This window comes from Ixodes scapularis, unplaced genomic scaffold, assembly GCF_016920785.2.
Source record: "Ixodes scapularis isolate PalLabHiFi unplaced genomic scaffold, ASM1692078v2 PGA_scaffold12__126_contigs__length_90152505, whole genome shotgun sequence".
NCBI lineage: Eukaryota > Metazoa > Arthropoda > Arachnida > Ixodida > Ixodidae > Ixodes > Ixodes scapularis.
In genome coordinates, this window is record NW_024609838.1 from 28,906,204 (window position 1) to 28,929,261 (window position 23,058).

General features: G+C 47.0%; 1 protein-coding gene across 1 annotated transcript in view; it reads right to left on the bottom strand.

The window, feature by feature from the left end:
* Positions 1 to 6,816: 6,816 nt before the first annotated feature.
* The window catches only part of LOC115316630 (chitinase-3-like protein 1), a 57,164-nt gene continuing 40,922 nt past the window's right edge, over positions 6,817 to 23,058 (bottom strand). The window contains exons 4-10 of the mRNA XM_042289351.1: positions 22,331 to 22,486; positions 19,687 to 19,904; positions 14,314 to 14,408; positions 12,037 to 12,148; positions 10,672 to 10,833; positions 8,132 to 8,245; positions 6,817 to 7,011 (exon numbers count right to left, since the gene is read on the bottom strand). Coding sequence (XP_042145285.1) covers positions 6,817 to 7,011; positions 8,132 to 8,245; positions 10,672 to 10,833; positions 12,037 to 12,148; positions 14,314 to 14,408; positions 19,687 to 19,904; positions 22,331 to 22,486 — 1,052 coding nt within the window. The remainder of the gene's footprint in view (positions 7,012 to 8,131; positions 8,246 to 10,671; positions 10,834 to 12,036; positions 12,149 to 14,313; positions 14,409 to 19,686; positions 19,905 to 22,330; positions 22,487 to 23,058) is intronic.

Here is a 23,058-nt window from a genome sequence, read left to right on the forward strand (position 1 = left end):
GCCTCAGACGTGCCTGGAACCCAGTTCAATCGCCAAAAAGATGTCCGAAATTGCCTTCATTGTCCCTTTAACCACTCGGCCACGACTGCGAGACGAGCAGGGGGCTCCGAGATGTGGTATTAACTCAAGAGCTGGGGATGTCATGAATGAAACGTTGCATGTAGCCGCTCAACGTCCATACAGGAGAGGGCGCTGCGGTCAAATGCGTATATAATCGCGTTAAACTTTGCATGCATTGGCTCAACGTTCAGAGACGAGAGGGCGCTGCGGTCAAATGCTCAAATGCGTATATAACCACGTTCCATACCACACATTCTCTTTCTGACATGGGTGAAAACGAACGAAAACCTCGGCGTGCTGCTTCTCAGCGTCTACGCACACAGCAAGCTGCTCCGGAGACCAGGGCGCGAGAAGCTGCTGGAAAGCACTACCTATGAACAAAATCAGTATTATCAGCACTACCAGAGCTTCGCCCCAATCAACATTATTCTCCACGTGGAGATGCGGTCATTTTTCATGAACGTTACATCGCCTGGTTTTAAGGAAAAGGGGGGGGGGGGGGGGGGGCACGGTATTTGCTTTATACAAGTTAATACTGCTGAGATCAGCACGTGCGGCGCGTGGAAAACCAATCCCTGCATTCTCCTTGATGCTTGGGTGATATAGCAATAGGTCTATTGCGGCGAGGCAGAAAGTGCGTGTGCATCACACAAACACAGCAATGAACGCTCCCTCGTACGCTTTTATGAACATGTGTACACTCTGGACTTTCTGCGGCTATGCAGTCAAAGGTGCGGGAGCGCCGAACGACGATTAAACCTGTGCACGGGCACTCACCCTCTCGTCGAAAACGCCACTGAAAGTTGCCCGCACGAGCATAGTGTCCGCAAGCTGCAACAAGGAAATTGTTCTGCTAAACTTTATTTATTCCAGACTTGTGCCTATCTCAAATACTCTACTCGAGATACTGTATTTCAATTACTTTTGGAAGTAATTGGGTATCTTGCAGATACATTTGATCGTGAGTATTGGCTGGTCTATCTTAATTACATTTCTCAATATCTTGTACTCATATCTCAAATACATTTTTAAATATTTGCAAACAAAAAAAATTGTCGCTGGAATATTTTACGGGAATAATAATCCGCACACCCCAGCACAAAGTTGAACCGATCGCAAACTTGACGCGGAAATGACCAAACAATGATCAGGAAACAAGCGCAAAACCAAAGATGCAGACTCAAAAAGCCAACTGTTGTATTTAAAAATTTCGCAAGTTCTATCTACACTACCTAGATGGCGCCACTGTCCACCATTGCACCCGTGTTTTCAGGGTTGCGTCCCCGTGGCGCTTGACCCCCATGTTTGTTTACCGTTATATAAATGAGTACGCTACCAGCCACCAACCGTGTCGGACGCATCTTTCCTTCCGGGGCCTTCCCGCGCCCCCGGCCCCGCCGGACACCACCGCGTCATGTGAGACCACAGGCCCGCGTGGACTCTGCTCTTCGTTATTTTTACGGGTGACCGCTTTTCTTTTTATTTACAACATTTTGGCGACGAGCGAATTACTACACCAACGAAACAACAAATAGAAATGAATAAAAAGACGATATATAAAAAAACACAACATTTTGGGGATTTTATTTCTGTTTGGGCCTGCTACGACAAGAACCGATAGCCCGACACTTTCATGGGCATAGCAATTGCAACAAGACTGGAAACAAGCTACGAGCAAGATGAGCTCTCAAAATGCAGACAAGGAGTCCTCCGAAAGTTGTACACATTTTTAAAGGGGTTCCTAGAGCTTAGTAAAACAGTGCGTCCAAGGTATTCATTATAAAACCACCAAAAGATGTGATCATCAGCCAAGTGACTATAGGTTGAGAGTTTCCCCTTTTTGCACATTTGTCTAAAAATATATTGTAACATGCATCAGTGATGTATACTCCTTGTAGGCTGCGTAGAATAGCACTGCAATTTTATTTTCTTCGGTTCTGCTGCGTGCAAATTAAGCATTCTAGTATCACTGAAATCGATGCAACTTACGCAATCGGAAGTATCTCCAGAAGTAAATAAATTACATTTCGAGGTACTTGTACTCTACTCAAGTTTGTTTGCGGGGAAAGTAACTTCAGTAGTATTCTAAATACTTTTTGAAGCAGGTATTTAGTAACCTACCTAAGTACTTTTGTCGAGTATCTTGTCCAACACTGGTTTATTCTCATTCGCGCAAAATATTTAATTTCTTTTTTTTTTTTTTTTAACTTTCCTCCGAAAATGTTTGCCTTGGATTTACTTGATATATTTAGAAAATAATAGAGACTTGAATACGCCTTTTCTAAAATGGCCTGCCATGCTGCCACATTTGTTCGAGGCCGTCTGATTTTGGGTAAGCAACTAGGAAGCAAGAGAGCTGCATCCTTGTTTGTCGGGGATCCGAGTTTAGACAAGAATATTGCGTGAATGCTCGATATAAACTCGGGCCAAATCACAAATCTCGCACTAAAAGCGATGTCCAAAATATGGCAGTGGCCAATGCTACTTGGTGGTGTTTTGAAAAGAGTTACCGAAAACCGTCAAAAGAATCTTTCGCGTCAACTTTTAGAGCGCAGCTCTTAGGCACCCGTTTCCGGCTTGAGCGGCGTCGCCGTCGGCGAAACGGTGAGGTTACGTAACCCTCGTGACGTCACTTGACCCCCGTCATGTCACGTGACCTCACGGTTACGCCGACGGCGACGCCGCTCGGAGGTAGAGTAGCAGGCAGGATGAGGGGGGAGGGGTATACCCTTCCCTCAGTACCCTTCCCTCCTCCTCCTCCTCAAGAGCTGCGCTCTAATTCGGTGTTACAGGGAGTTGTGAACGGCGTACGTTTTTTTTTTTTTTTGTCTGGTGAATAGCACACAGGCATAAACAATGCAAAATTTAGCAAACACAACGCTCGACTTTAGAGCAATAACGGTAGATTAAAACGCGTTTAAGGAGTTTCGTTCTGAGTTCCGGCGTAGCGGGCCTCGAATGCACAGTTTGACAGCCTCAGAGCTTGGAGGAATTAGGTGCAAATTGATCCTGGATCTTTTTAATTTACGATACACATTTTCTTACAAGCATACCATGAAAATACGCTTTTTCATTAACAAGTCTCGTATCACACGTATTGGTAATGTCTAAATACTGCCGTGTTGTAAGAGTGCCTTTTTGTTCTTTATTAGGCCGTCAAAGACAAGGGAGCACCCTCGGACAAATGTTGAGGTCTCGTTGATCGCTCAGCCCGCCCTATACGCCATCCATCAAAGAACCAGAGGCCATACTCTTCTGGTCTAAAGAGGGTGCACGTCGTGAAGTACTAGGCAGTGATCTGCGCAAATGGCATAATTTGTCAGCTGAACGGACCCTGCGAAGAGGCACGATGCAGGGGAATTTAACATGCTTTTTTTTGGTTCAATATTAGAATGTGTAAGCTGATCCCAGTGAAGCATATCCAAGCTTCCGCACTGAGCGAAATACTCGTCAAACTATACTGAAACGCATCTAGAAATATTTTAACAAAACGACATTTACTAACAACTGCCATTTTACTTCTCAGATGTTCGTGTGAATATTGCATGTAATCAAATTACGCGGTGTTACTGTTTGCTCCATGCACTGTAAATGTAGCCTGTGGTGCGTGGCCTTCCATTGCACCTATAGAAAACACCTTAACACAAGCGAGGCTGTAACTAGGTAGGAGCTCAAGCCTTAAAACGCACTTTCAAGAACTCTAAACAAAAATATAGAAACGAAAAAGAAATGCACTGAAGCAAAATGGTTTTATGTCATTCCCCAAGGGCCACTGTTAACACGAACACGATATAGACGGTTTTTTTGCAGTATATCTTTGACAGCTATTGAGAGCGCTCATATTTTGTCACTCATATTTGTGCCCCAAGCGAACGCTTTCTTCCGCACCAATAGGTTGATAGCAGCCCCTCAAATTTAAGATGAAAAGATAAAAACACTGTATCCATTGTTCGCGCTAACAGTTCCGCGCAGTGTAAATAAACACCAAGGTGCTCTATCACAAACCGAAGCATACGAACCAAAAAGAGCTCATTTCATTGAGAAAAAAAAATTTTTTTTCGCCCATAATGTGCGAAGAAACGAATGCGATAGCTGTAGCACGGTCGCGCAATGCAGGTGGAATAGCGCACCGTCACGTACCTGAGGAAGGACGTGCGACGTGGCTAATTTTAATAGCCGTCGTGGTTGGCGTCGTAGATGTCACTGACCGCCGCCACTAGTGCTCGGGGATCCGTGAAGTAAGTGGGTAAGCGCGGTGGAAGTTTCTAAAACCATCCAACATTACGCGTAGCAACTGTGGATGCTGCCAAAATGAGATTTCGCATAACGCGAGCAATGTTTGAAAACAAGTCTTTCAAGCAGACGACACGATGATTCGCCCTCCGTTGCGCAATTCTTGGCGGGGCGCCAGGGTTGCCCTCTTCGCATGTCTTCGCTCACTTCGCGCGGCACGACAGACGGGGAGTCCCGACTACCCTCTCCTCGCAACCTGAAAAAAAAAAAAAGTTTTTTTTTTTTTTTTTTTTTTTGCGCGCGTCCACGACAAGTGATGAGGACGAAATCTCCGCAAAGCGTCACCCATAAAGCTGTCGCTTTGAAAAGGAGAGATATAAATGAAGCACTGACTTTCGCTAATGTGCGGTGTCTTGCTGCCTGAAGTAACGGACAAATGATCTGTTCTTTCGCGGACTGCTCGTGTAGAAACATCGCGCCCGCTGGCTTCAACAAGGCAGCACCTGTTCCCACCGTTCAGGGGCCGCGAGGGGATTGCAGCGATTTCCTGAAGCAGCCGGAGGTCAACCGTGAAACGTTTTCTGAAGGATGGCGTCTCAAACGAAGTTTGCGCAAGTATCTTAGTGCAGCGAGGTGAATACCGGCTAAGCGCGTTCTCAAGCATGCTTCCAAATGGCTCGAGCTCCCATTTTGAATGACCTTGCAGAAACACACCATCTGTACTGAACCTTTACTGAGAGTGGAACAGGCTTCCTAAAACGGTGAGGAAAGCGGAGCTCTTGCTCCACTGTCAAATCCCAGAGCGGATCGCGCATGCGCAATGGCGACTTCGCTTTCCGTGGAGAAAACAGTCTACTAAAACTCGATTCCCATAATGCACAACGTGGCATTACGCCGCGATGAGGCGCTTCGAGTTTTGGAATAAGTCTATTCACATTTTGTGAATATACGAGCAATTAAAAAACCTTACCTCATACTTTCACGTCGGCTATAGTCACTCTAAGCAAACACCTTTATTCTGAAGCCTTTCATCCAGGAGCCATAGAGAGCGCGAGTCTCACACCGCGGTACCACCACCGTTGAAAGTTGCGAATAGCCTCACCCTGTATCCGACCCGCTTCCTGAGAGCCCTTGTTCTTTTCGGCAGCAAAATGTAGTCCCTTTTATCGTATATCGCCGAGAGCTTAGCGATCATGGGTATTATCTTCCCTTCTCTTGGTTCTTGATTCGCCTTGCAGTCTCAACGGCTGTGGTGCGATGGTATTAAGATTTTGTGTACGCATAACGAGCGACTTTATTTCCGCGTGCGATTTTCGCGATTTTTTTTTTTTGCCAAGTGTGAGTTTTGGGCGAGAGTACACAATTTCGCGACACTTAGTTATTGTGTAGTGGTTCAGCGTCTTCGAGGCCTATGTTTACCCAGAGACTCAGTATTTATTCGGTAACAATTTTCGATGTCGGTAAGAAAGTCCGTGCTTATGTTAAAAGGAAAAGTTACTTGTAAACATTTTTGTTCTTGTTTTTAACAGGCAAACGATGGAAAATATAACCCACGAACACATTAATATGAATCTATCCCTGCTGCAAGGAAAGGGATTAATTTTCTCACCGAGAATTTTCAAAAATAGCTTATTACTTTTTAGTCCGATAATAGCGCACTAGGTTCTCAAGCTTTGGTGCGGAGATTGAGCGTCCGGTGATGCGCGAGACTTGCTTTCGCATTTAAAAGAAAACAAAAGAAAAAGGAAACGTGCCTAGCACATATTAAAAGAAGAGCCGGCACGCGAAGCAGCGTTCCGCGCTGTGTTTTATATTGACAACAAGATGGCGGCTTGACTCTGGTAAGTTGTTTCATCGATCTGGTCGCTGTCATGGCAGCAACGATAGCATCACCCCGTTCTTCTTGTCGGAAAGCTGGTTTTCATCTGAAAGATAAAGGAGAGAACAATGATGAGAGGTACTTGAGTTCTGTACACGGGGTGTTATCTTATATTTGTACAGAACTGTCACAAAAAGTTAATGGGTGATACAGCTTCCCGACGCCCACATTAATGCACGAAGTTAAAAACCAATAAGGAGCTCTGAATAGCGAAGGCCGACAGGTATACAGCGAAGACTGGCACGCGTAGCGAAGGTGGGGATAAAGCAACGTTATGGATATAACGAAACAAAGTCGACGTATAAACTCGTAACACCTGTCCAGGCATTTCAAGTATTGGTGTAGACAAATTTGCTCCCCCCCCCCCCCCCCGGCCAAAAAAACAAAACACAAAAAAAAAACAACCACGATTTAGGTTTTTGTTGAATTGGTGTTGGATTCTGATCGCGTTATCTTGGCCATACGGTCGTTCGTCGCGCGCCGCGATTTTCTGAGTGACGTGGGTTGGCTCTCGTTCTCCTCCCTCTTTTACTCTGCCAAGCGGGCTATTGTTCTGGCACTGAACCCGCAGGCTTTCTCCCTAGCCTACGGTATATATTATAGCCCCCAAAGGAGACGGGATAAAAGCAGTATGTAACCGGAGATTAACTCCCGTCACGGCGTGGAATACAGAAGAGGAGCAATGACCTGCTGCGGGTCCTGTGGGGCTGTAAGAGGGCTTGCTTGACGCTCTGCGCCAGGGGAAAGTGCTTCTCCGAGCAGGCCCCCTCGTAATCGTCCCTGTCCACCTGGACGAGCATCACGCAGAAACCGGGGTACCTCTCCAGAGCCTTCCGGACCTGTGTGTTGAGAAGGAACGAGAGAGATGGCAGGACTGCCCATACAAATTCCAGTTATGTTAGAGCGCAACTCTTAGGCGCCCGTTTCCGGGTTTCGCGGCGTCGCCGTCGGCAGAAAAGTGACGTCACGTGACCTCAACAAAATTCAATTCCCCGCTAAATTTATCGGGGAAAATGACGTCACATGACTTGGTGTCACGTCACCTATGAACAAATTCAGTATCTCCGCTAGATTTAGCGGAAAAATAGACAACACGTGACCTCAACAGCCATTCAGTTCCCCTCTAAATTTAGCGGAAAAAATGACGTCATGTGACCTCACTACCAATTCAGTTTCCCCGATAAATTTAGGGGGAATGGAATTGCTGTTGACGTTAATTTGTCAGCTAAATTTATTGGGAAAGCTGTGGGAGGAGGGGGAGGGGAACGTACGGAGGAGAAGGATGGAAGGAGGAGGAAGAGTAAGGGAGGAAAGAAGGAGGGAGGGAGGAGTCCTCAAGAGCTGCGCTCTAATTTCACGTTACAGGGATTTGTAAACGCCTTTCATTTTTTCGTCTATCCAGCAGACCGTCGTATGCAGAATTGCCTTTTATGGGGAACGCAGCAGACGCTATAGTCACAATTAGACTTCCAGGCGCGCGACGCCGAGGTAAGGCCAAAATGAAAGCTAGCTGTATACCAGCCATTGAGGATGAAAGTGTCTTATAATGCAGCGACCGCCAGGGATTTGTTCCGAAGCGATCTACGCTCGCAGGCAAGGGCACCGCCATGTTTGCCGACGGTGTTTCTCAAATCCTCTGTCAGAGAAGCGAGCGCCAACACTTGAAGATTGTTTTGCAAGAAATTGACTTCCCCCTGAAATTGAGTGCAACTTGCGCCATCTAGGTGACTGGTTTCTACTGAAAGCATCCGCCGTACCAGGCGGACGTTTTCAGTGGCCACCGGTCTCCTAGAGGGCGCAAGTTGCGATCCATTTCAGGTGGAAGTAATTCTTACGTAAATGCGGTTTGGGTTCGGCAAATGCGTGGTGGTAAGCCCCTATTTTTAGGGGCCTCCAAGGGTCGCTACATTATCATGTAATGATTAATTTGGAAAGGTGGGTATAGGCCATAGGGTTCACCTTGGATGCGATGGTCTTTTCTGTGTCGTAGCCGACCCAAGTTTTGCCCTTGTGGGCGTAGAAGCCCAACGCTGGAGCGATGTATTTCACTTCATCCCAGTCTCGCTTGCAGATCTTTTGAAAGATCAAAGTGAGACAAAAAATCAGCACATCAACTTTGTGGAGCTTTGGTGACGCGCCCCGCATGTCAAATCAACTTGGAGCCTTAATTCGATAACGTATTTCTCAAATAAAGAAGGTGCCATGTACGTTGCTGCTGTCTATATATGCACTGTGTATTTATGGCGGACATTAGGAATCGAGTTTTAGAAAAGCGGGCCCCAACGCCTTGGTGGTTCAAGTTAGTGGTCGCATAGGCCCATATCACTGGCGACGCCTTAATGTGCAGAAAGCAGCAGCAAAACATCACCTGTAACGTCTAAACCTAGTTCTTGTAGCTTAGTCCCCAGAAAAATGCCAAAATCGCGCATGTTCGACAAGCGCTCGAGCAACTTCAACTCGTCGCGGCAAAACGAACACACCCCACCTTTCGTCTGCTCGCTTTTTTAATGCGAAAGCATTAACTGTCTTATGGAGCGAGCCGCGCCAGACGGCTTTCTCCAAGTGAGGCCAGCTCCCTGCTACGAAACCACGCGAAAAGCTATAGCCAACAGCACCTAAATTCCCCGATCCCAAAGGAGCGGAGTAGCTGATGGAGTTTCGGCTCCGGTCCCATTGTCTGGCGCGCGTCGACGAGGCTCCCATTGGCCGCTGCGTGTCGGTTTCAACGGCCGCTCACCCCATGCGTGTCCTTCAGCGCGCCGTTGACACAGAGCGTCCAAGGTCAGCGCGCCGAGGAGAGCGCGCGTTCTGACCGGCGACGAAAAGTACGCAGCACACGAAATAAGGGAGTGGACGAGCAGCTTGCATGCTTTCGCATTCACAACTCATAAAAAGTGCTTAGGTGTATCTCGAGCCTTTTCTGGTCTTCTGTCGCTCTTTCTTGTTCTTTCTCTCGGGACCACTGATGCTAGCGCACAGGATTCGACGCGTTCTGCTCTTGTATTCACCACCCTGGCGCCGACCGACGGGCATTGGACTGCCTCCAGGTATGGACCCCTTTGAAAAAGTATCTCGACAGTGAAGAAAAGCTAGATTTTGCTGGGTACACTGGGCAGCGGACGCCATCTTAAAGGATGCTCCCGGTTTGTCTACCTCGCCCCAGTACGAGTTTCGTTGTGTGGCCAAGAGATCGTGGGTGCAATGTAAGTGCCGTTTCTTTGTTACGCGCTGGGAAATTCTTTCTTTTTCTGCTTCGACTAAGAGAGTGTTACCATTAATTTATTAAAAGTGAGAATGGATTAGTTCCCTGAGCGCCTTTTATAGTGTTTCGATGATGCGCTCGCGGCCACCTTGTCGTGAAAGATAAGTGAGTAGATAACAGACATAATAAAACATAGAAAGGGCGAAACACAGATGCTGTGCTTTATTATTTATGTTATCTAGAATATACCTTTTTCGCGTACTCTCGCCTTTTGCCACCGGCAGGCATATCCTGTATGGGCGACGAAAAAACAATAAAACATTTCAGCTGCAAGTACTAAATAAATAACGGAGAGACAAAATGGGAATTTGCGACGGTTACGCTTATATCCTAAATGCATTCTATTGGCATGACGATGGCAAAACAATGTTTTCGTCCACAATGGAAGTGACAATTTTCAAGATGGCGGCGCCCTTGTGAAACAGTTCTATAATTTATAGCACCACGCTCGAGAGTCGTTAGGAATATAAGTGAATGTTCGTGCGTATGAGAGTTGAAAGGCTTGCTGTTGCATCATCCTGTCATTTTAGAGTCAACACTTTCAGTTTCTGTTTCAAACTGAAATAAACGTCGATTGACTGATTGATTGGTTGATTGATTGGCTGATTTTCCCGATCAGTCGCGAGCTTATGTAACACATAGTGCGCAGTTATCGGCGATCTGGTGACTACGGGCGACGCGGTATCCTTCAAGATGGCGTCCAGGCCAGTTGCCTTTCCGTGCGATAGATGGCGCTTTCATTATGAGGAGGACATTTCACGGAAAAATAAACAAAAGGATTGAAATTTTGTTTATTTTTGAGACCGTTGCAAATGCAGACTTTTGAGGGGTTAAATCAGTGTACTTAGCCGAACACGAGCAACATTGTCAGTGTCGGTGGCTCATTCAGTCCGAGGGGAAGGGGGGGGGGGGGGGGGGGGGGGCCGAAATTCCGAGCCGGAAGTGCCTCACGTAGAACCGCGCTCTAGTGAGGTCTATTTCCGTTGCATACGCTGCCGTAATGCACCCTTTCAAATAAGACGTGGTCGCGTCAAAATAAATAAATAAATAAATAAATAAATAAAACGCAAGAATATGGAGCATTTACTGCGGGCGCTTGCAAGCCCACAAAGAAATCGAGCGCCGTGACGATGCACTTTAGGCACTGCTTGATTGGCGGATAGTAGCGTGGGCTGCGGTTGGGTCCTAAAGTGACACGGAGTAAATAAGTGGCTCAACAGTGGTTCCTACGGTTCACCTCAGAGTACGAGGCGTCTTTCGTGTGCTTGGCCGGGGCTCCGAGTCCGTGCTGGGTCGCGTCTTCCAGCTCGAACTGGTTGCCGCCGAGCGTCAGAGTGAAGCAGACCCGGGATTTGGGTTCCTTGGCTGCCAACTGGGCGAGCCTCTCCACTTCGTAGTTCTGAAAGGTGGCCAAATCCGGATTGGGGACACTGTAGCCTGCCTAGATGACAGAGTGCGTTCAACTGCATGATCGGGGTCACGTGATGTACGGGGCCGCGTTCGCCATGTCAACAATAGCGTGAAACGATCAAAACCGTAATCACAAATTGTATTTGCACTTATATAATCGAAATTGTATCAATAATAAGTCGAAGCAATAAGGAAGAGTAAACAAAACGTCAATTCAGCTAAAATAAAGTTGAGCGCATCACTAATAATTCGAGCTTACTAAAGAGTAATCAAGGAATCGTGCGACTAGTAACTCAAATTAATCGAACTAGGTATCAAAATATCAGTTGTCTCGAACAAAATCTAATCGTATAAACAATTAAGTTATCAAAAGTGTAATGTCGGGGTTACAAGGTTCTCCTTGAACTCATTGTCATGCAGCATTCAAAGCACGAATCTCGTAGTGACGGATCAGGTTCGGATCTCTATACAGACTGTCTTTTGTCGCTGTATAAACAGTGTGACCTCGACTTAAGCGAAACACGACCACCGAAGACAAATAGGTGCACGTATATATTGTGGATTGAATTGACTGACCCGGGAATTAAATTGGGTAGCACTGGAAATAAATTGGATGGCGTTTGAATTCATTGGATGTCACTTAAATTAACATAACCATCGTTTGGATTAAATTGAGCGGGAAAACCTGCTAGGGTTGTGTGTTTTCGGTGTCTATTTTCCTTCCACAGATTTAGGGTTTTCGGCGTAAAGTTTTGGTGTAGAACGAGGCATAGGGGATCGTGGGGCTTGTGTTGAAGAAAACAGCACTCGGGTATGGGATTCCTTTAGATCCAGTGAACATGCGAGCGAGACCCGAATGCTTGTAAAACGCCCCCGTAGCGATAACAAGAATGAATAGGAGATGAGATGTGCGGTTTTGAAGCAAGAAGCAGCCTCGCGGACTGTTTAGTGTGAACTGCCTTCCCGGTCAACAAACAATAAAGCTTTAGAGTGTAAAGAAAAACAACTCCTTGAAGCTCGTGTTTTTTTTTTTTGTTTTTTATTCAAGGACAGCTCTAATTTGAGCTGTGCAATTTTTTCTCCGATTTTCGATAAAACCGCTTCGGAGATTCATTTTCGGGGTTAATTAACAATTCCCGAAAACACGGAACCCCTTGTGATACCCCGGGCAGGTTTGTCGACGCGTACTTACGAAAAAGAAGGTGGAGGTGTTGTTTTCGTACTTGCCGTACGGATTCACCAAGGTCGTCCGTGCGTCGGTGTGCCTTACCCTGCTCGTCTGGAAGCTGGCGAAGTCCACCGTCCTACGGGAACCGTGTCAGGAATTGCAGATATGTTCGTCGCAAAAAATAAAACGAAAGCGAAAACAAAGATTGCAGTTGTATTTCGATCTAGCGATCGAATCGTCATATACGCAGGATTCCGTTTTATGAGGAACGGGGCGGACCGTAACTTCAGTCCACAAACTGTATTACGGTATGCCCCAGTCTCAGCCTTTCAAGCACGCGACGCAATGTCTATCGGCGACTTCTCGACGGCACGCGGTTGCAACGCGGTTGCACAGAAGCGGTCACGGTGTACGTTTGCTCGCCAGTTTTCTCGAACGAACCAGATATTCACAGCGCCTGATGGCCAAAAGAAGAGGCCGTGAAAATAGGTTCAAAAGCACGGGATGAGAATCACCAACACACGTGGACAGTTTCGTGTGACATTTCCGACGAGAGGAGGAGCGTTGAAACGACAAAACGGTGCCGATTACTAGAAGGTCAGAACCACTGCACAATACGGCGGAACAACTGACATCGTGGAACGTGCAAGTCATTCCATAAGATAGCGAACGTCAAAGCGCGGTCAACGCTAAAAGCCAAAAAAAACATAAAAAAAAACAGCGTCGAAAGTGTGACGCTATTGTGATCATTGCCCCTTTCTGTTTTTGCCTGCTAATCTAACAAAACGCCTGAAGTGTGCCTTGACGTTGCAGTTTCATTTATTTCTCTATTTTATTTTCAGAAAACCCTGCAGCGCCAAAACATTACAATAGAAAAGCGGGAAATGTAAAAAAAAAAAAAAGAATCACAAATAACACACAACAGAACACAATTATGATAATCAACGAGGCAAATGAAATTTCGCACATTTCAGCACACAACAGCAAAATATAAGGTTTGTACAAATATTACAAATAACGCACATCACATCGACGACTCGCAACAGCCAGAAAAAAGCAAGTTCATAACGTATTGATCATTCTTGGTCCGCCATTGTGCAGGGATTCCCCAGCTGTCCGCAAAGGGCAGTCTTTCGAAAGTGCTTCATGGCGAAGGACCAGAGGAACACACAGACAGACCAGGCGCTGACCAACAACTGAATGTTTTTGGAAAAAATATGAAAGCCGCGAAACCCCTGAATGATGTATTACACCGGCCTCAACCAACACTAGACTCCTACACTCTTTCCGAAACAGGGAAACGGAGAGCGCACTGCCACACATCCTTACATCGTGACATGTCGAATGCTTCAGTAATGTCCCTCGCTTACTTGTTTTTGTGGCGCGTCATTACCAACAACAAAGGAACGAGGGAGATTAGTGAAGCATTTAACATATCCCGATCCACAGGAAGGCACGTGTGCCAGCGCGCCCTCTGTTGCCCTGTTTCAGAAGGAGGTTGAGCATCTTTGCCAATGGGAGCTTAGTGCGTGACGCCATGGTTTATTTTAAAATTTCGCGGCTTTCGCGTTTTTTTTTTAAAGCGCAGCTCTTAGGGGCCCGTTTCCAGCCTGAGCGGCGTCGGCGTCGCCGTTGGCGTCGCCGTCGCCGTCGGCGTAACCGCGCCCCTCCCTCTCCTCCTCCTCCCCCTCCTCCTCCCCTCCTCCTCCTCCCCTCCTCCTCCCCTCCTCCTCCTCCCCCTCCTTCTCCTCCTCCTCCCCTCATTGTGTAGTATGGTCCGGGCGGGTCACGTGACCTCGGGGGGAGGGGGTCACATGACCCGTTTCCAGCCTGTGCGGCGTCGGCGTCGGCTTCGCCCCACCCCCTCCTCCTCCTCCCCCTCCGCTCCTCCTCCTCCCCCCTCCTCCCCCGCCCGGTAAAGGTGGTAAAGGAAAGGGAGAGGGAGCAGGAGGGGAGGAGGACTAGCAGGCATGATCACGAGGGAGGAGGAGGAATATACCCTCCACTCCTCCTCCTCAAGAGCTGCGCTCCAATTCGGCGTTACAGGAAGTTGTAAACGGCTTTCACTTTTTTTTTTTTCTAATAAAAAATTCAGCTTTCAGTTAGCGCCTGTCCTCTGGTCCGTCGTCATTTTGCACTGTTTTCTCGTTTCAGTCGTATTGACACTGGTGAATTTCTCATCTTCAGCGCAGACAGCAGACGCCCGTCGGGACAAACTGCATTCCCGCTGTTCTAAACGTGCACACAATACAATTACTCCCCTTTGAAATAAGTGGGGTCGTTGAGCGGCCGATTTCTCACCGCAGGATGGCGAGGAGATCTTGCTCCACCGTTTTCTGGGTACGATCGACGCCGATGGTGATCAGGTACCGGTCTCTGAAAGAGGCGCGAAGAGCCTGCGAGACACGAAGCTCATGCTGTCGGCGCTACGAAAACCGTGCTGCAAAAAACCCTGTTTAAAAGCCCGCCAAGAAAACATGTCGGTTGGCATTTCTAGGCTAGGTGGCGCAAGCTACCTCCCGTCACAAAGCGTACAGCCGTTAGCACCCGTCCATCCGTCCACATCGTTGGGCACGAAGCGTGTGATTGGATCCGAGCCCTCGCCGAACGCAGCACTATTTTTCGATACGAGCTGAGCCAACAACACCTAGAATATTCGTAGCCTGTGCACGAGAACTTTGACGTCATCAGAGTTAGGTCGAACGAAGACGCAGATTGGGCACGAGTCTGACGTCAGCGTTCGGCTGGGCCTCAAGACCAATCAACGCGTCGAAGGACGCTCCGCATCGGGCTCGGGTCCAATTGCTGAGTTGGCGCCATTCGCCAGTAATAACGTTCCATTAAAAAAAAAAAAAAAAAAAAAAAAAAAAAAATCCGCAAAGTTTGGTGTTTTTTTGATTTTTTGCTTTTTTATGCTGCCCGCTATGTTTTATTTTCACGTAACTGAGCTGGAAAAGAATCGGAAGGCTCTAGAAGTCAAAAAGTTCGTGCCAGTAGTCCTACTTTTTTTTGGCTATATTTATTTTTTATTGTAGTTATGGTTAAGCTATTTACTTTAGTTTTTGTCGCCCAACCCAACTAAGTCACATTTCAACGTGGCAACCGTCACCCTAAAAACCGTAATAAAAAAAAGCCTCCCTTTTCGCGAAATTTCACTAACCTCCCCTTTACCTGTGTTGAATTAAGATATACGTAGGTGGATTCTTACATAAACTTTATGTTATGTTATTAAGGCGTTCGCGTTTCAAAAGCCAAAATCATCGCTTCCTTCTGCATGTGACATACAAATCATCTTAGAACTACTTCGCCCGTCGCACGAGTATTGCTCAAAACAGGCTTTTTTTTCTCTTGAAGTGGCAATCAGTATTTATTTATTAATTCATTGCTTCAGGTTACCTTGTAGCGCCTAAGAAGTCATTTTTGCGAGAAAGGAATGTGAATACACGAGAAAATGTACAAAAGCACAAGGCACGATAACATGAGAGCGCAAAACAAATTTGTAGCGATTACATGGTACTCAATTGAACAGTGGCATGATCATGAGAACACTCGCGTAAGTTTAAAAATTCTGCACTAAAGATATTATCAACGAACAAATTTGTAGATGTGATGTTGAACGTTTCTTCTGGTAGGGAGTTCCAGTCGGTCATTGTAGATGGAAAGAAAGAGGTTTTAAATACATCCGTTCTATACAAGTACTCTCTCACTTTTCCGAGTGATCTGTCTTTCCTGATGTGAAGTGGGGAGGCAGCACATAGTTCTTAGGTAATTGTGAAAGATGCTATGATAGAATTTCAATCGCACAGACCTCCCTCTGGGGGTTAGTGAGATTAAATTCAGCTTTCTTTTTATCTGGCTAACACTCGATCTAAAGTTGTAATTACTTGCTATAAACCTAGCTGCTCTGTTTTGTATTGATTCCCAAAATATGCGTGGCTGGGGTACAGGAAAACACTTGCGTACTCTAAGATAGGTCTAATATACGTAATATATAATCGCTCTTAATATTCATAGGGAAACCTCTCAAGTTTCTTTTAATAAAGTCAAAGGAGCGATGGAACAATTTTTGTACTGTGCACAACTATACCGCTTAAAACGGATCCCTAACATTAATGACCTATGAAACATGCGTTCGTTTTTCACCCCACGCAATAGAAGTCCCAGAAAAAAATTAAAGAAAATTGAGCAGCGTTCACCCCCTCAACTCGCAGCCAGAACAAGCGGTCACGTGATCTGGAGCCGATTATATGCCGCCAGTGTTGATCATAGCCACGCGCTGGGGTTGGCAAAGCGCAGGACACGCGCTGAGTTCCAGACATTGTTATGGCTCGGCTGTTCTCGTCGTTACAGCGATTGGACACGGGTCACAACCCGAATGCTTCTCGAGCTAGCAATTGTCACGAGCCCAAGTCGAGTGCCCACGCAATGCTCAGGTCCAATCTATGAACCGCATTCAAATGTCGTCACTTGGGTGTACTGCGATCCCCGAGTTACGTCATCAAATTTTGCAAAGGAGAGATTGAATGAAAATGATCGCTTTTGTCCTTGAAATTACACCGCAACAAAGGAGTTTCTTGGCCAATGGCGTTGCGTGTGAGTATCCTTGAGTCCCAGGTGTGCCAGTAAGCTCGTGTAGAGAGAACAACATCCCATTTGAATATCGTTGCACAGCTCCTTTAAGCATCCGAGTCGCTTTTGCGGTTATGTAGTCCACGTGTTTTGTGCAGGTGCGAATTTCTGAAATATATACGCCGAACTATTTCACACCTGATACTGTCGCCAAAGAATTTCCGCTCATGTCATATGTACATAAGACAGGCTTGCTGTTGGGCGTAAAACGTATGTATGCGAGAACATAACCTATATTTAACTTCATGCCCCATGTTTAAGCGCATGAAGCATGAAGGTACGTTTAAGAGCATGAAGTATGAAGCATGAAGCTACGGAGCATGAAGTTAAACCTATGTTTAACTTCGTGCTCCGTATCTCAGCACCAGGCTGCGATACGGCGGATGTCATCTTCTAATGCCCAATTCAGGCGGCCATTTTTCGAACTTCAAAATACTGCCGCGCTGAGGGCCGAGCAAACAACGCTCAGTCACGGAATTCTAGAAGATTCCCGTTTATTCTTACTCGGGGCGTAATTTTTATCATTTCGTCTTTCTTTCTTGTTCTCGAAAGAGCCTGTTCATTCTCGCCCCGAGCCCGCGACGCTCGAAGCTTCTTTGCCGAATATTCCAGGTGCCGACACACTCCAGATAAGGAGCGGCCTGCGACCTCGTCGAGTCTCGCTCGCTGTTACGCCGCCGAATCGCCGCCCGTTCCAGCCACCGAAGCGGTTGAAGCACGCCAGCGATCGGGCTACCGCAACTAACCGCGAATCTGCTTTTCTGTGAATTTTGAGTGTCGGTTAATCTTTTATAATCGTGTAGAGAAAGAATAGCAACGTCTGGGACTCCCAAAAGAGTGTCACGTTGAATGCGGAGTTCCTCCCTTCCCTCTTCTCTTGTGCTGGCCGTAGAGCTGTCGGGATGACATCAGGTTCAAAGCGTGTATAGTTCTAAAAGAGACAGTTACCGTCACTACCTGTCAAGGTTCCTGACGGGCATTACAAACGAGTCTTTAGCGACATCCACCAGGCGCTCTTTGCTAATCGTTTAATTCGTTTTAAAATTCCTTTTCGTGTCCGTTTTTTTAAACAAGATATTGATGTGTCCGGTGTGATACTTCTCTTTTGAACGCGTATAGACCAAGAAATAAGCGCCGAAATTTTGTTGTAGTATCCCTTTAACATCTCAGCTCTACCACCTATATCCGCCGCACGCAAGTATGTCCGGTATCCGCCTTGGCATTTTAAATGGTCACAATGAACCGATCTCAATAAGCGTTCTGCGCGTGCGTGACGTCGCCGAAATACGTGATGCCACACGTGCATGATTCTGCCACCGACCAACACGACCTAGAATAATCAAAGCCTGCTTTGACGTCTTCACAGCGAAATCGAGCGAAGACGCAGATTACACATGACGCGTTGATTGGACCCGACGCACAGCAGAGCGCTGACGTCAGCGCTCGGTTGGGCATCGTCTCCAATCAACGCGGTGCAGGACCCATCGGCATCCGACCGGTATGACGTTCCATGGAGTAAGTTCGCAGGCCTTGATCATTCTCTGACGTCACGCCACCGCGGTGGCGCTGCTCAGCTGCTGTCGGTACTGCGCATGCGCAGAAGCTTCCTCTCACTCGAATACGGTTCCTGCGCACGCGCGGGCTTGTTTGTAAACAGCGTGTTACTGAAAACGAGTAGAGAGGAGAATGCCTTCTCTCTTCTCACCCCGGAACGTCGTCTGCTCCGAATGGGCGTTTGGTACTGCAGGCAGTACCAAACGCCTGTTCGGCGTGCAAACACGACTGAAAATTGCGTCGCTTTCTGCACTACTAGCCGCATATACACCGATCTAGATGTGCAAGTTAATGTACAGTGTTATACCCGATAACGAGACTAACCGGGGCACAATCCTGCTGTCACCTGCCACGCAATAAAAAAAAAAAAAAAGAGTGAGTACAACCCCGTAGACAATGTGATTGGTCCGTCATAGCTACGACGAAAAGTGAATACGGTTGCAGTAGCCTTTTTGCTAGATAGTGTTCGTACTGACTTAGGCCTTTACCAAGTATGTGTGGGAAATCTCGATTTAAAAAAAAAAAAAATAAAGGAAAACGTGCCGACCAAGTATGAAACAACAAGAACAACAATAAACAACGAAAACCTTACGACGCAGGTGCGCCTGCAGCGGAGTTAGTGCAAAGTTGTTTATTGTAGTTTATAAAAAATAAAGTAATGCAGCACGGCGCTTCTTTGACTAACAAAATTCTATTACATATGGCTGGGAACACGTCAGAAAAACCTCTCTGGGCTTTACTGTTTTTGACCCCGGGGTAAAAACAAAATGACGTTTGCATGGTGGTGTACAAAAAACAAGCGAGGCTATTTTTGAACTCAAAAGTGTACTATCAGGATTATGTTGTCAGCTGACCCAGTACACGCAGCGGTTGAGGTACAGTAGTGCCGGGGAACGCCATTGGTATTGAAATAACCGAACAGAGGTAAGCTACTTGATTGTTTACTGAAATAAGACAACAGAGCAAAAAAGATTGTTCCTGGAGTAGACATAAATGTTCTAGAGACTCTAACCACTTCACATCGGCAGCAGCGAGCGAGCGCTAGATGTTCGGCACAGCCCACGGATACTACACAAAAATGGAGAATGGTCGGTTTGGCGCCTGCTATGGGGATCGGGTTGATCAGTCGCGTGTCCTCTCCCTCTTTTACCCCACCAAATTCGCTGAAATGCCCGGATGTAGCGCAACGGCGCCGCCCTTAGAACACTTAGAGGAATGGTCTATATATATAGGTAGCGTTACACCGACAGGCTGCCGATCCGCGATTAAGCCTGCCACAAGATCAGTGGTGACAGTGGTTGATAATGGTGATAATGATAATAGTGATTGCAACGATGGCAGTACTGTAATACTGCTCTCGTTCCGGTTGTTCTGGCTGGCTGGACGGAGGGTAGATGTTAAAGGCTTATACTCTTTAAATCGGGTGGCAGCTTGCGCCACGTAGCCTAATGATGATGATGATGATGTTCATAGTGATTGTGCTGCGCTCACCGTGATGATGCCCAAGACGTTATGGATACTTCTGGGCAACACATCCAGCCCGGACAGATGGAGTCCGTCGACGCCGCTCCTGTCCAGCCAGACCCTCGCGTCCTTAGCCAAGCGCTGGGCACTCCAGCCGGTCCGCAGCATGGCCTCCACGTCCACGGAGAGCAGAAGACGGACGTCGGGCGCGGTCTCGCGCACGTGCAGGAACTTCCGAAAGGCATCTGGGTGCATTTCGGAATAGGAGCCAAATGATATTTCGCTCGTTGAAAGGCACGGAAACAGAGCATCTCTCGGAGACATGGACGTCTCTCAGTTCTATACTTCGTACAGCGCCAAAGCGCACCAACGTGGTGTTCGTGGTGTTTCCGTAACGTGTTTGATCATCGCTGAACCATGTCCCATATCTACAGGGAAGGCCAAATAACTTGCAGTTTTGACGCCGTTTTTTTTTTTTTTTTTGACGCTTACATTAATGGTCTTCCGTTTTCCACCTAATGACGACGTACAAGCGTAATAATGTCGTAAGTCGCCATCCTGGCGCTGTCGCAACAGCGGAGGAGGATATTTGTGACGCGGGTTCTGTTCACTTCTTGTACACGTTACTGAAAAACAAGTAATCGATGACAATTTTATTCACTCTTGGTTAAAAAGTATTCAATTAGATTGCTCGATTACTTGACAAAAAAAAATTGACCGTTACTTGAGAAAAAAATAGCTATTTCTCCGATTACCTGATAGTTTCAAACCTCCCCCGGTTTGAAAAACAGGTCTTTCGTATAGTGTCCGATATTGGTGTAGAATCACAGAACTAGAGACTAATGACCTTCTCAATCTACTGATTTTGGTGGACAGTCTTCCTGTTCAGAGCCTCGGTTTGGGCATTCTTCGGCAAAAAGCTTGTAGAAACAAAGCATTAAGAAAGAAGAGAAATGTGGTAATGGTCACGAGAAATCTTAGTACTTCCAAAAGTAATCATATTGCTCTTGCGATTACTTTATATGAATGCGATCAAAGGATTACAAAACTACACCAAAAATAATCGATTAGAAGTAATTTGAACAAAATGTTCAGTTGGGCTAGTTGTTTCATGACTGGATAGGAGTATCGAAGGACAAGGACAAAGCGAAGAAGTGAAGATTTGATTACTTGTAATGAGTTCCGTGTAAATACGTTCTGCTGTTGGGAAAATGTTTCCTCTCAGTGCTGTGTGAAATGTTAAATGCGAAAGGATTTCTTTGGGTCACCTAACCAATAAAATCGTGTTCCTCCGCCCTTCACAGTCAAATTTACCCGAGGGACCCAAATCAATCTCCCCGCTAATTCTAGCGGGAGGCGTTTCCACGCTAGCGGGACAATTTCAATTGGTGTCTAGTTTCACACAAATGCAATTTACTCGCTACGTTTAGAGGGGAAAGCCTCAATTGGTGTACAATCACAATACAACACTTCAATTTAGGAAGAACTGACCCCTTCCGAAACTCACGTACGGATCATCAGAAGGTCGGAACCACGGCACCACGGCACAACTGACACCGTTGAACGCGCAAGTCGTTCCACAAGACAGCGAGCATCGAAGCGCGGCTAACGCCGACGAGTCAATCAGACCGCGTCGAAAATGCAACTTCACTGCTCTCGTCTCCTCTTTCTGGGCTGTGTTTTAAGGCCAAAGCCATACTTGCACCATTACGCGAAAAAGCGGCGGCATAGTGCCCGATAGATGGTCACACCAATACGTCATCAAGCACGCGCCTCAGACGTAGAACACAAAGAAAAGCACAGCAACGCAGATGCTTTGTCACGGAAGCCGTCGTGAGGCCGACGGGGTTCGCCGCGCCCGCGCAGGGGGAACGCCGTGCGAAAAAGGAAGACCTAGTGCGCTGCTTGCCGGAATGCTTTCGCATTCCTACACACAAGCAGTTTTAAGTGTCTTCTAATCCAACCGAACGGATAAAGTGTGCCGTGACGATTGCGGTTTTTGTCCGCCATTGTGCAGAGATTGCACAGCTGCAGCCAACAGAGAGCATACTCTTTCAAAAAGGGTCTAGAGCTGTCACGAAAATGGCGTCTCGCTGAGGCAAGCCGAAAACGCCGAGCTCGACCAAGCCCACCTATCAAGGCCTGCGAGCATTCTCCCACGGAACTTCGTCACAGTCGGAGAGCGCCAACTCAGCCAATGGACCCGAGCCCGACGCCGAGCGTCTTTCGACGCGCTGATTGGACGCGAGGCCCAGTCGAATGGTGACGCAGCGATCGGGTCCAATCGCCGTCCTCCCTCGATCTGACTGTGACGATGATACCAACATTCTTGTGCGCGCGGGCTCTGATTATTCTATTGGTGGTGTTGGCTCGACTGTTGTCTGAAAATAATTTTTTTGGTTTTTAAGACATGTTTACACATTCACCGTACCGCTGACTAAGCGCTAATTTCGCGCCAAATAATCGCTCTATTTGCGCGCCGATGTATGCGACCCCACCTTTTCTTGCTGACACACATACAATGAAGCGCCAGCGCATTAGTCAGCCGCTCGTGCTGATTTAACTGTGCGCTGAACTTCATGCATGCATGCCTTTACGAATAGAATGGGCGGCGCGTATCGCGTTTTTTTTCTCCTCGTAATCGTCTGAACATGGCGGCAGAAAGTCGTACTAGGGTCGTAGGAGTAGAGGACGTCTTTGTGACGACGGTTCTCGGCGCTTGGGTGGTTGGGCACGCTGGCGTAGATGAAGTGGGTGCACACTCCGTAGGGGTAGACGCCTTCCCTGTAGCTCGGCGTGAACCGGCACAGAAGTTTGGCGTCCGTGGCTGCGAAAAAAAAAAGCGTTTGCGTCCACGGGACTGCCCACTTAAAGGCTACGTTACTAGAACAGCTCAGTTGGGAAACTGCCATAGAGCCTGCTCTGAAAAAGTGGCATCGATCCGTACTTGAGAACCGAGCTAATGACGATCGCAACGCCGCCATTTCTCTCACAGCGGCCACTCGGGGAACTGCACGGCTGCTCGTATTGGTACGTGAGTATCGCATTCGATAGCGTCCATAGAGCATACAGATGCAACCCCCATCTCCCAAGGGGTGGTGCCGCGAATTACTACCGAAGTTAGGACGCGCATACCTGAAATCACTGGTGAGACATGGTTGTATAAAAACAATATTAATTGTGCCACAAAACCATGTAAACTAAAAATTTTAGAAAATATCGCGCGCCTGTCATTCTGAACTAATCTACAAAAAAGTTCCTATACAAAAATAACTTTTTCCGTTTATTCTTATGCAAGAACATGCTGGCTTTTTAAAAGCTGATGGTGGCCAGAGTAAAGAACAACGTTACTAGAACCACTCAGTTGGGAAACTGCCATAAAACCTGCTCTGAAAAAGT